The sequence below is a fragment of the Pagrus pagrus genome (genome assembly GCF_965226575.1).
Source record: "Pagrus pagrus genome assembly, chromosome: 23".
NCBI lineage: Eukaryota > Metazoa > Chordata > Actinopteri > Spariformes > Sparidae > Pagrus > Pagrus pagrus.
Window position 1 is genome coordinate 20611651 of NC_140205.1, and position 12135 is coordinate 20623785.

The following is a 12135-nucleotide window of genomic DNA, read 5'->3' on the forward strand; positions in this document are numbered from 1 at the left end:
ATTGTAATATTTCAACAGCTAGAAATTTAATTGCCATGAAATTTTAAACAGACGTTTATGGTCTTCAGAAGATGGATCCCAAGTCTGCCACGATGATCCCATGACTTTCCCTGTCGTGTGACAATGAGGTTGGCATGCAGTTTTAAGTGAAATGACAGCTGTTGGACATATTTGCCATGACATTTGACACATACATTCATGTACCCCTCAGCAAACACTGTAACAACTTTGGCGATCTTCTTTACCTTTCATCATCGCATTCAGATTTTAGTGTTCCCATCAGCTCTCCTTTGTCTTTAGTGCAATTTAGCAAATGTTAGCATGCTAACACACTAAACAGAGATGGTAAACATGATGAACGTATCTGTTTAACATCAGTGTGTGAGCATCGTCCTTGTGCACATGTCCGCCAACGTCTTGGTCTTAGTTGAATCAAATTTGCTTGAAATGCAAATAGCAGCTGTTGTAAGAAACTCAGTACAAACATTAAAATTGTGTAATAACATAGATATTTAATATATTGGAAAAATGGTCATGTGAAACCCATGTGTCTGGTAACATTTTGCTTTGGGTTTCTTTATCCTTCCAAAATATGTAAAACGCTTCCTTCAAACAAGCCACTATATATAGCACTGAATCAGACTTACCACGGAGAGATCATTTTCATCATCGTTTTCATTTCTTTGGTTCCCAAGTTCTGTTTACATATAAAGCATTTAACTGACGTTGATAGTTTGATCCCCTGCATGAAGTAAGCAGGTAGTGATGTTAATGTCCTATGAATTTTGCTAAAGTGCAGATCAAACCTGTGACCTTTTGTTGTGGTTCAGACTGCCATCGGGCCGTCACTCTTTCTGAAATAACAAGAAAGATCCCATGAAAAGAATCCAAAACCTTAATTTGAAGTTTTGTCTCATTGATTCGAGATGCCTAAGCTCCTTTTAGTGACGGATGACTTCATGTTTGTTGTTATGGTAACAATACTGTAGGGCAGTTGCAATTTAGAAAACAACAATCATTATTCACAATTACAGGATGCTTCCACTTCTCAGTTCAGCATGGCTTGTTAGTTACTTATGAAGAGAATGATTGCCTTCTTTATTGACAGGACAACAAGACATGACCGATTGGGGCGACAGTGCATTTGATAAATGGAATATAATTTGCAAGTATCATTACTACTTCATTTTTAAATTGTCTTTCCATGTTCAAATGGCAGATTTTCAGCAATGCTCTCTTTTGTCATTTCTCCCTATCAATATGGACCTTCATATAGCTGCTTATCTTAAAACCACACAGGCTGTTTAAGGTCTTTAGGAAATGGTACATGTGTCTTTCAAACAAATACATTGTATTGGTTGGAGAAAAGGGATGTCCTGGTAGTGTAATGATCTGTACCTCCTCCTCTTTAGACCTAATTGAATAATTAATTATTTTTTTCTTGCAAAAAAGAGTGGCCTTATTTTGAACTAAAGATTCAAAGGATGTGCCTTATTTACTTGATGGTGGACTTGATCTACATGACAGACAGAGGTGACCTCTGAGGCAAATGAAGGAGAAACACAGTGTCCAAATGGTCTGATGCAGTCTTTCTAATACCCGTTTCCACATGGAGAAGCTAAAGAGAGCAGCGGGACACTGACACATATTGTGGCTTTGGTTGTTTATTACAAATGGTGACAAACAATATCAAGGTATTTTGTGACTGTACATACAATAGACTTATGTCTCATATTACACTAACCAGAGAACAACAAGCACTGTTGCTTAGATACAGAGTTATGACTGAATTGTTCTTGACTGAACACTCCACGACATTCCACAATAAATAGCAATAAATTACTCTCTGTGAGCCGACTACACCTATTTTGAGACATCCTTTGTGCTGTGGCAAAAATGCAATCCTTGAACTCACACACATTCAGCTGCTAGTAGTTTCCCTTTTGATGGTGATGTTTATTTTTAGGAAACACCTAGCCTTTGTGGGTTTATTACTTCTTATCTTCTCCAGTGTTAATGAGCACCTGTCTGTTTAGCTTGTTTAGATTTTTAGAATATTTTTCCTTGATTTTTGTCAAATGCTTTCTACCTCTCTAATTGAAGGAACAAACTGTCTCCATCTAAAATGCCAATTTTTAAAATGTTTCTGCCATAGTTACTTGAGTGGAATGGAACCAATCCCCATTTACTGTACATATTTGACATATTCACATTTTAGTTTATCCTATTACTCGGCATCCTGCGAGCATAGACATTTTTGTCTGGCTTCTGTGTCCTCGAAGGTGACCTTCTTGTTTCTCCTCGGGTCAATCCATGAGTTATGTATGACCACATTGTTTGGTGTAGGGTCAGCTTCTACTACAGACACCACCCTCTTCTTCATCTTGCTTTTCAAAACCTTTTGGAACTTCTGCCGAGTGAAGGCATAGAGGAGTGGGTGAAAGATAGTGGTTCCGTAGGCCATCACAAGGAAGCCAAGGCGGAGGCGAACTGTAAAATCACTGGGCCCAGTGCTGAGGATGATGGTGTTGAGCACAGTAATTGGAGTCCAACAAAGAAGGAATGTGGAGATGATGAGCAGAGACATCCTGAAGACTCGTTTCTGCCTCTCCCGTCTCTCCCGATGACGCTTTACTGCTCGTCTTAGTGCAATAATGACTGACACTGATGCGCGCATGCCCAGTGGTGCACTCCCACCTGCTCTGACTCCTGTGCTGCTCTGAGAAGCATCAGTCGACTCTGCCTGTGTTGCAGTGCTCAAAGAGATAGTGTTTTTGCTCCTTTGCTTCTTTTTAGGTAGGTTGTGCTGAAAGCGTGTCCCAATGCGAATGTTAAGTGCCTGAAGGATCTTGTAGTAAGTCACTAGCATTACCACAGCCGTAAAAAAGAATATGGGGATCTGTGCTAGCAGATGATAGTACAAACCCAGCTCTGTGTAGTACTCATTTGTTTGAGCCACTGTGACCACTGCAGTCTGGTTCACAAGGTCTGAACCCGAGCTGATGAAGAAGCCCACTTCCATAAAGGGAACCAGGAAACTGAAAAAGGATAGAGCCCAGATGGATCCCAGTAGAGCTACAGCTCGGCCCATCGTCAGCACGCGGTTCGCAGGCCGCACTGAGATGTCGTAGCGGTCCACCGTGATGGCCAATACATTGGCAGCTGTAGCTACACTTGCAAAGGAGACGCAGGCCTCATGGAAACAACGGATCATGGCCGTGTCCGCCTCTAGAGGAAGTAACACCACCACGGCTGTCAGTGGGATGCAGCATACACACACCTGGAAACAAGACAGAAATTCAGGTCACGTGCTGAATGCGTTCTATATGTTTCCATCTAATCAGATTCTAAATTGTACGATAAGATTGTGTCAGTCCAGAGAATAAACTGTAATCATTACTGTCACCCACAGCTGATTTGGTAAAGGAATTATTGGCCTTATGGTTGCTGAAGAAACAGTGATGGAATGTAACCAAGTACATTCACCCTAGTACTTAAGTACAATTTTGAGGTGCTGTACTTTAGTAATTCAATTTTCTCCTTCTGCATACTTACACAGAGTTACATTAGTGCACTTGTTAGTCATTTCATTTATTTGAGAACTGTAGTTACTAGTGCATTTTTTAATTATTATTTTTTTCTACTCTGGGTTTTATTTTTGTAGCTCTGGCTATTTATATTAATTTGATAATAATGTTATCAAAGTGATGGTGCTTCATTACAAAATCTCAGTTTTTGGCCAGTTGTCAATGGTGAGTGCTTTGTAATCATCGTCAGAAAGTGCTGCAGAAAGCTACAAAACTAAAAGCCAAGTTGTAATAAACACAGATGATGGCAGTAGAGGGCGCTCTACCAGCGTCTGGTTAACAAAGTAGTATAGTCGACTTTGCTGCAATCAGCACAGGAGCCCAGAGCATGGGAAAGCAGTGATTCAACTGTGGAAATGAGATTCCACTTATGAGTCATATCGTCAACATTTTGGGGCAGCCCTAGTTCCTATGATTGTCTGTAGTACATTATCAGACCTCCTGTATTTATCTCACTGTCTGATGACTGACAGCAGTAGGTGTGTTGGCCCTTTTTGAAACTAAAAGCATTGTGTTCCTGATGAACGGAGTGGAACTTCCAGTCTCAGCCTACTGACTGACGCAGCCGATGTGTACAAACAAAGTGGTGGATTCAGCAGGGCTGACAGGTCATTTTTGTCGCTCTAGAAGTGTTCGTATGTTAAATCCCTGTTGGCAACAAAAGTAACTGATAAGACTCACCAACACATCCACCACATGCAGGTTCATGGTGATGATGTTGGAAACGGAGCTGATGAGGTTCTGTTTCATACAGTAGAGGACGAGCACAGTGAGATTGGAGCTCAAGCCCAAAACTATTTCCAAAAGCAGGAAGCCTGTCAGAGAAACCTACCAACAGAAAGAGCATGGTGGCATTTAGTGTGACATTTAATGTTATGTAGCCATGATAATGTGTGATAATGATAATGTAGAAGATTTCAATTTATATAAACAGGAAGTCACCCTGTTTTTTAGTATCCAAAATCCAAATTCCCAACACATTAATGAGCCAAACATTTTTTACCAGTTTCCCTAAAAATATCATAAACAAAGAAGATCTCTGTAGATTAAACTGCTTGCAAAAGGATATAATGCTATCATGTCACATTGATGTATGTGTGAGCCTGTTGAATTACCTGGAAGCTGATGGGGTAGATGGCCTCGGGGGTCATGTCAGGGTCATAGGGGTTAGCAGTGTCAAGCACCGTCATGTTGCTCATGGTGGCTGCAGAGATCAGCACTGGGGATGTGTGCATTATCCTGATGAGAGGAAGAGGCCTGGAGAGCGGATTGCACAAAGAAGTCTGTTAAAATGGAGCGAAATTTTACAATTTACATTTGCAGTAAAAATAAATAACTATGTGTCAAAATAACTTCAATCAATTTACTCACATGCTGTACTTAAGTACAACTTTACGTACTTTATTTGATTATTTTCATTGCTACTGCTACTTTATACTTCTACTCCACTACACTTATTTGATAACTTTACTTGCTAGTTTCTTTGCAGGCTCAGATGATTCACTAATGATAGGCTGTTACTTGTGACATGTAACCACTCAGGTGGTGTTGTGGGCGGGACATTGAGTGAGACCACAGAGAGGTGATTACAGACAAAGGATGCTGTGTCAGAGCTAAAGTCGCACATTTTTAAAGATATTTTATTTTTGGCAGTTGGACAGAAAAATACAGATAATCAGGAAAAATGATGAATATCGGCCTTGATCATCTGCTACTTGTGCAGTATAAATCATCTGCCAAAAACTGCTCAGCATGCAAGTCTCATTTTTACTACAAAGAATGCTGAAATATGTTTTGCTTGTCAGGGATCATTTGAATACCTCTACAAATAGAAAAAGTGTACATCATATCAGTGGGATTTTACATTTTTAGGGTGATTTCATAATGCTGAAGTAAAATAAACAAAATATTTCTGTCATAACATCAACTTGTACATTAAATGTGCTTTTTCAGGATACTAATTCGAATTCATGTTGAAACGAAACCAAAGTTTTTGAAAAGTACACTGTTTTTCACATGCTAGTGATTTGTTTTTCATGGGAACATCAGGAATATGGGACCCTACTTGCGTAACAAATCTTGTGACTGAACAGATTATCCCTTGGCAAAATTCTTTTTTAGATTATTTTTGGCCCTTACTGGGACAGGACAGATAATGTGTCAGACAGGAAAGGGGGTAGAGAGAGCGGGGAAGACATGCAGGAAAGGGCTGCCGGTTGGAATCAAACCTGGGCCACTGCTCAATAATGAATTAACTAAGTGCTGTATCGTAGGCAAGTGGACCTGTTTCAGAGGCTTCTTCAGTTCTAACTAACTGGAGGAGCTGCAGGCTTTTAAACTCTGTGTGGGAGTGTCCTTACAGAGTCGATAAGGACACGTGTGAGCTCTGAGTTTCAGAGTCGTTAGGGCCACTTGTGGGTCATTGGTCAAACCGGCCTTCATGTGGATTGCTAGGGCTAGGTGAGCCCAGGTGTGGATGGTTGTTAAGCTGTCTGGGGAGGGAACTCAGTGCTGCATTGTAGGTGGGTGATGAGTAATGTCTTAGGCCACCTCCTCTGTTCAAAGACGGTCATTACACTTTGACATAGATGGATTCTTTTACTCCTCTTTCAAACCATCTGTCTTCTCTGGACAACATGTTTACATTGTTGTCCTCAAGGGAATGATGTTTCTCCTTCAGATGTAAGTGGACAGCAGAGTCTTGACCTGAGGAGTTGGCCCTCCTGTGTTGTGCCATTCGTTTATGGAGAAGTTGTTTTGTTTCCCCAATGTACAGATCTGTGCAGTCCTGGCTGCATTGAACAGCATCAACTACACTACTCTGCTTATCAATGGGTGTTTAGTCCTTAGGATGGACAGATTCTGCCTCAGTGTGTTGGTAGGTTCGAAGTGAACCAGGATATGATGTTTATTAAAGATCCTCCTGAGTTTCTCAGATGTTCCCGAGACATAGGGAATGTCGATGATGAAACACATCCAGTTGCCTACGATACAGCACAGACTGAGAACCTTCATCAACATACGAAGAGGAAGGTTCTTCAAATGTCAAGGGGTAATCAAACACACAGAGAAGGCACCAGACACTACTTTCTTCACTGTAGATCAGAAGTCTGGCACCAATATTTATATTTTATCAGTTTACGCCATCAAAGCCAAATGCTATATTGTCAGTGTTGAGTTGTGAGTACCAGACAGTTTGGCAGTTTGTTTCAGGGCGCACTGGTTTTAGCAGCAGAGAAGGTTTGTTATGGCAAAGAGCAGACAGCTTTTTTAACTTTCCGAAAACAGACAGTCAGATAGAAGTTAAAAGACAGATGAGTTACTTAACAGTCCTGGTTAGCTTGTGTCGAGTCTAAAAACAAAATACAAAAATACTATAATATGTGTTTTTTTTTACAGACGTTGGTGTACGTAGTGTTCAGAGAAAACTTACTGCAGGTGTGATATGAGGCTTAAACTCACCACTTCCCCCCAGCAGTGTCTTCTCCAGCTCAGCAGCGATCGAAGTGGCCACAAGGAAAGTGGAGCATGTCAAACTATTCCACCATGTTCAGCCTGGACAAAATCAATCTTCACTTCATCTGGCTGATGTGCAGCATTCTTTTGGCGATCATATTAAAATCTGATGAACATTGAAAAGTCTTCTGCAAGCTTCGGCTATGGGGATACTCCACTCAGGCGAGGAGCGTAGTCTGTTTGTGAAACACAGAGAGCAACACAAACCCGCCCCTCATTGGGGGGCATGTGGTTTGCAACATCAGTGCGGTGCACTTAGATCAATGCTTTCTTTCATGCATAGCTCTGTCTCCTCATTGTCCGTTGTGCTTGGACCATTGCCTTCAGTCTCATCTCTGCCTGAAAATAATGCCAGTGTCAGAACAATCCTCTCTCCACTATTTCCCACATTTCAGGTATTACACATCTTTCACACTCATCTGTTTATCTCTCTAGACATGGTGAATATCCCGGTATGGTCCATAGCACCTTATGTGAGACCACGTCAGTTTTTCCATGACATGTTCCAGAGAATAGCAGACATGAGAGAATAGAGGGGAGGCTCCGCCAGAAAAAGAAAACAAGGTTGTGTGGTTGTTCCTCTGGGCGCGAGTCAGTCAAACCCTTCACTTCCCTGTGATCCAAGGGGGGGCAGAGTTGCACCAAAGGTCAGAGACCTGGATGTAGGTTCAAAGAGACTGATTCCTTCGACGCGTGGACATTCACAGTCACTACTTACTTCTCCTTTATCTGTCACAACAGTGAGAGAGGAACTGATTGTTGAACTGATTGATCATCACCTTTCCTTGTTCATCTTCTTCATTCGCGTTCCATGTTTAATCCTGCAGAGGGAAAGGCAAGAAGATTTCAGTTAAAATGTATGAAATAAATTTGGGTCAGCATGTTGCATCACATGTCTCTTGCGTCTCTCATTATCATCCCCGACGGATAGCTTGCTCCTTCTTGTGCTTATTGGACGCCTGGCTATTTGCTTGTGTAGTGTTTGTGCATGTACTGAACATGTGTTTGATGCCTTGCCTTTTGTCTTTCACTGCAGACTGTGTATAAAATGAAATGCTGTCTGTCTGTCACAACAACTGGCCACAGTTGGTTTTAATCAGTTCTTTGTTCACTTCTCAGCTGGATTTGCTTGAGATTTTAAATTTGAAAAGATTTTGAGTGTGAGTAGCGAGGGATGTCAAGAACTGAAAGCTTGAATGGAAGGTCTGGTCATGTTCACTCATTCATGAACAGACAGAGGCTAGATAAAAATGTGGCCAATATCAGACCGTTTCCATTTGGGTAATGTGTTCTGTAAGGCTGCAACTTTGACTCCTTGTTTTTGTAAAATGAAGAAATGGGTCTGAAGATGATGTGCAGCAAAGGGTCTGGGCTGGAATAAAACCTTGACTGCTGCTTCTAGGATTTGGCCTTAATTCACGGTACATGCTCTACCAGTTGAGCTGCCAGGGGGCCCCCGACAAAACTGTATTCTTATTGGCTATTTTAAGCTCTGATGTAACAATCTCATCAGCATTCTAAATCAATACTGGCTGTTCTCAAGCTACAGCTTCTCCTGCTTTATTTGTAGTAACATTTGTATTATGGTTGTCTAAGATTCTGCCAGCTCAAAGTTTCCATTTGAGTAGAAGTGAACAACATCTAAAACATGGCAGGGTCCCCCCAAACATTTTTGGCCCGATGGCAAGTATCTTTTGATGGGGGCCGGCGCAGCGGATGAGTGTCGTTTTTGTAGAGATGTTTTCTTTCCTGAAAGTAAAATGTTGCAACCGTGGGTGAGGAATTGTGTGTTTACTTTGAGGATAATGATCAGAGCCGGAGCAGAACCAGAGCAGCAAACTTTTTATTCTGTATTTTAGTCCCAGATATTTCACACTGAGCGAATGCTTACAAGAGGGAGCTAAACTTCAACATCTCAGTGCTTTCAATGTTCTGTTTTTACTGGTTATTTAATGTCATTGTTTCATTATGAACATAAATTCGACTATTTTGCCAAAAAAAAATTGCAATTGTGTGCGTCTACATTTTTGATGGGGGCCTGGTGTGGGCTTAACCAACAGATGTCACTGGTGAGCTTCCCAGCCATTATATCTCTGTTCCAACTGAGCTGCCCCTCTGTTTAGTTTAAAAAACATGTTAAAAATAAGGCGCTTATGTCCCAATTCAATAATGTTATGATACTCAGATGCAGATTCAAATCAGAATCTCGGTTTAAAACCCATTCTGGATTGAATGAATAGAAAAGGGGCACTATTTTCAATCTTCTCCTCCTCTGTACTGTGTGCCAGACCAACTGGCAGATAAGATGAATGATCCACAGCCTTTTTGATTAAAAAAATTAACTCCACAGTGAAATGTTTTAATAGCAAATGTAACAGTGTCCTGCCTGCATGAGAATAACAGAGTAAGGGGAGGCGGAGTGCTCTGCTGTGTTGTTATTAACATCATGCCTCCAGCAGTGAGAGCAGCCTCTCTGCTGCACTGTGAGCTCCTGGGAAAGCCATCACTGTCCAAGACGCTGGACGAGCAGGCTTTTGGAGATGAAACAGACTGAACATTGAGTTATTTTCCTCACCTCAGAGTTGGTTTAAGTTGTTTAGGTTCTGCAACGTGTGTTGTACAATCGGGCTCATTTGTTACTGCTGGAGTTTGCTGCTCTGCTAAGTATCTCAGTTATTGCACAGAGAGTTCGCAATACACTTCACGTTCGCCTCGTGAAGGCAATTATTGGTATGAACCTCATAATCCACTATTACCTTTACAGTTTATGCACTTTATGTGTGTTTCATGTGGGTTATAGCCCACATTGCTTGTTCTCTGTCCTGGAAAAATCAAAGTTTATTTTAGCCATATAAAAACATGGAGTGTGGGAAATGTTGACAGAAGTGGGCTTACCTTAACCTTATCCACGCAAAAGTCGCACCTAAACCCTATCAGCCAATCACGTGTAATCTGAAGGAACACCTACTACTGTCAACACGCCTACCAAGTTCTGGCGAAACGCCCAGCTTCCAGAGCCGCCTCGGGCTGCAGTTATATAAAGTATAGCTCTAAATCAATGGCCCGATCGATCAGTCAGGGAAAAATTTAGTTTATTAATCCATTTGTTGATCAACAATAGTTAATCGCTAACAATGCAAGTAGTCTGTTTGATCATTTGTCATTTAGTAGTGTGTTCAGTCATTCACTTTATTAGCAAAATGCCAAGAATTCATTGAGTTCAGCTTCACAATTATGATGATTTGACCCCTTTCTCTGTTCAATGTAAATTGAGTATCTTTGGGTATTGCACTGTTGGTTTTAGACAAAACAAGCTAATAGAAAATGTCATGTTGATGGATGTTTTTCAGTATTTTCTGACCTAAATAATTTGTTAAGTGAACTAAAAAAATAATGACCAACAATGAAAGTAAATGCTAGGTGCAGCCCAAGTAGTTTTTTTAAAATAAAGGAATGTTTGGCCTTTAGCTTTCACTGTCTTGTGTTCTGATACTCAGTTCATGACGCTTAGTCGTAGTAGTAGTAGTTTGAGCAGCCTCTGTTGCAGTTTTATAGTCTCCATAATATTTTTAACTGACACAAATGTGCAATTTTGCACAGGATTGATGACTTAATACACTTGTTTGTGATGCTGTTCTTATAATTCTTTTCCATTCCATGAAATACCTGTCCTCTGGGTGACCTCAGTCTTAGGACAAATCCAAACAACTTCTGTCTTCAGTCTGATTAGTTTTGCGGTGCATGAGAGGAGCTGGTCTCTCTGGGAGGCACTGAGCCTGCTTGTTCCTTGCTGTTTGACAGCCGCTCATTTTGTGTAATTATTCCACTCAAAATAATCACTGCTTTAAAATCGTGACTCGCAGGCTCAACTACATGTCAGCATGCTGTGTGTGTTTATGTTGAGCTAAATGTGTTGATTTTACAGTGCCTTCATACAACACATTGACATTGTGTTGCTGCCAGAACACAGATAACAGTGTCAGTGAGTGACTGTGGTGTGTGCTAGTTTACCTCTAGAGAAAGACTGTTCTTCAGTGATCCTTGGGTCTGTCGGACTGCTGTCTTTCCCTGCAGGGCTTTGTAATTTCAATCCCCAAAGGTAGCGTTGTGCCCACAGGTGATGAGCCTGAGTGGCTGAGGTGTAGCTCAGTAGTCCATAATTAAAGGATCTTACGCCACACGGTTGATGAGTCCCTTCTGGATGGAAATTGAAGTGGCAGAAAGCATGCAGCCACAGACCCTGGAGAGAGCCAGGGAGAAACTGACGCTGCTGCTCTGCCTCCCCCTCTCTTCTCTCTGCTCTGCTTCTTTTTCTGTCCGTTTGTCTCTCTGTCCTGCTTCCTGCCTCTCTCTGTATCTGCCTCCAGTAGCCCTTCCTACTCATCCATTGCTCCCTCCTCCTCCTCCTCCTCGTCCTCCTCCTCCTCCGTCTTATTCCCTCTCTGAAACTGTCTTCTCCCTCTCTTTTTCCTTTTACACCTCTACGCCAGACTAATTGGACTCACAAAGCGGATTTAACACTCTCCGTGTATTTTTTCGCTCTCATTTTTTATGTTTCCATCTCTCCTTTGTTACCTTTATCTGTTTTGCTGCCTGTAATAAGTGTGGGATAAGTCAGTTTCCAGTATGCAGGGACAGCACAGGTCTTTCTTGGCTTTGAGCCCTTGCTTCTTTCTCTTTTCCTCTGAGCCATCTACCCATAAGTTTGTTTGCCCTCATTAAAGAGCCCAGGTAGAAAACGGTGGCCATGACAATACTAATGGCAGCATCCTTCCTCTCAGGACTTTGGCCACTCCTCCGCTGTTTGTGTTTGCATAGCACCTGCCGGATGGACATGCTTCATGGTCACAATCTGGCTGCCATTGGAACAGTCACCGCATTGCCCTTATTGCCTGCCGAACGTATCTACAAGGTAGCTAGTGAGAGGACTAATTAGGGCTACTTGGCATTGGCATGGCAACAACCGCCTCACCGGCCAAAGTGAACGCAGACTGATGGATCAGAATTCAAATCAGGGCCCATCTGTTGTCTT

General features: G+C 41.7%; 2 protein-coding genes across 3 annotated transcripts in view; one reads left to right on the plus strand and one right to left on the minus strand.

Annotated features, from left to right (window-relative positions):
- The window catches only part of cog5 (component of oligomeric golgi complex 5), a 55578-nt gene that overhangs the window by 9243 nt on the left and 34200 nt on the right, over nt 1-12135 (plus strand). The window lies entirely within an intron of this gene.
- LOC311252662 (G-protein coupled receptor 22-like) lies at nt 1649-11420 on the minus strand. 2 transcript variants are annotated; one of them, XM_084346005.1, is made up of 5 exons: nt 11115-11420; nt 7050-7924; nt 4703-4844; nt 4269-4415; nt 1649-3280 (listed from the first exon to the last, which is right to left on the minus strand). In XM_084346005.1, the coding sequence occupies exons 3-5, from the start codon at nt 4820-4822 to the stop codon at nt 2228-2230; spliced, it is 1320 nt and encodes a 439-aa protein (XP_084202131.1). In that variant the 5' UTR covers nt 4823-4844; nt 7050-7924; nt 11115-11420; the 3' UTR covers nt 1649-2227. The 2 variants fall into 2 exon arrangements, with proteins under 2 accessions (XP_084202131.1, XP_084202132.1); XM_084346006.1 differs by having other exon boundaries at nt 4703-4870.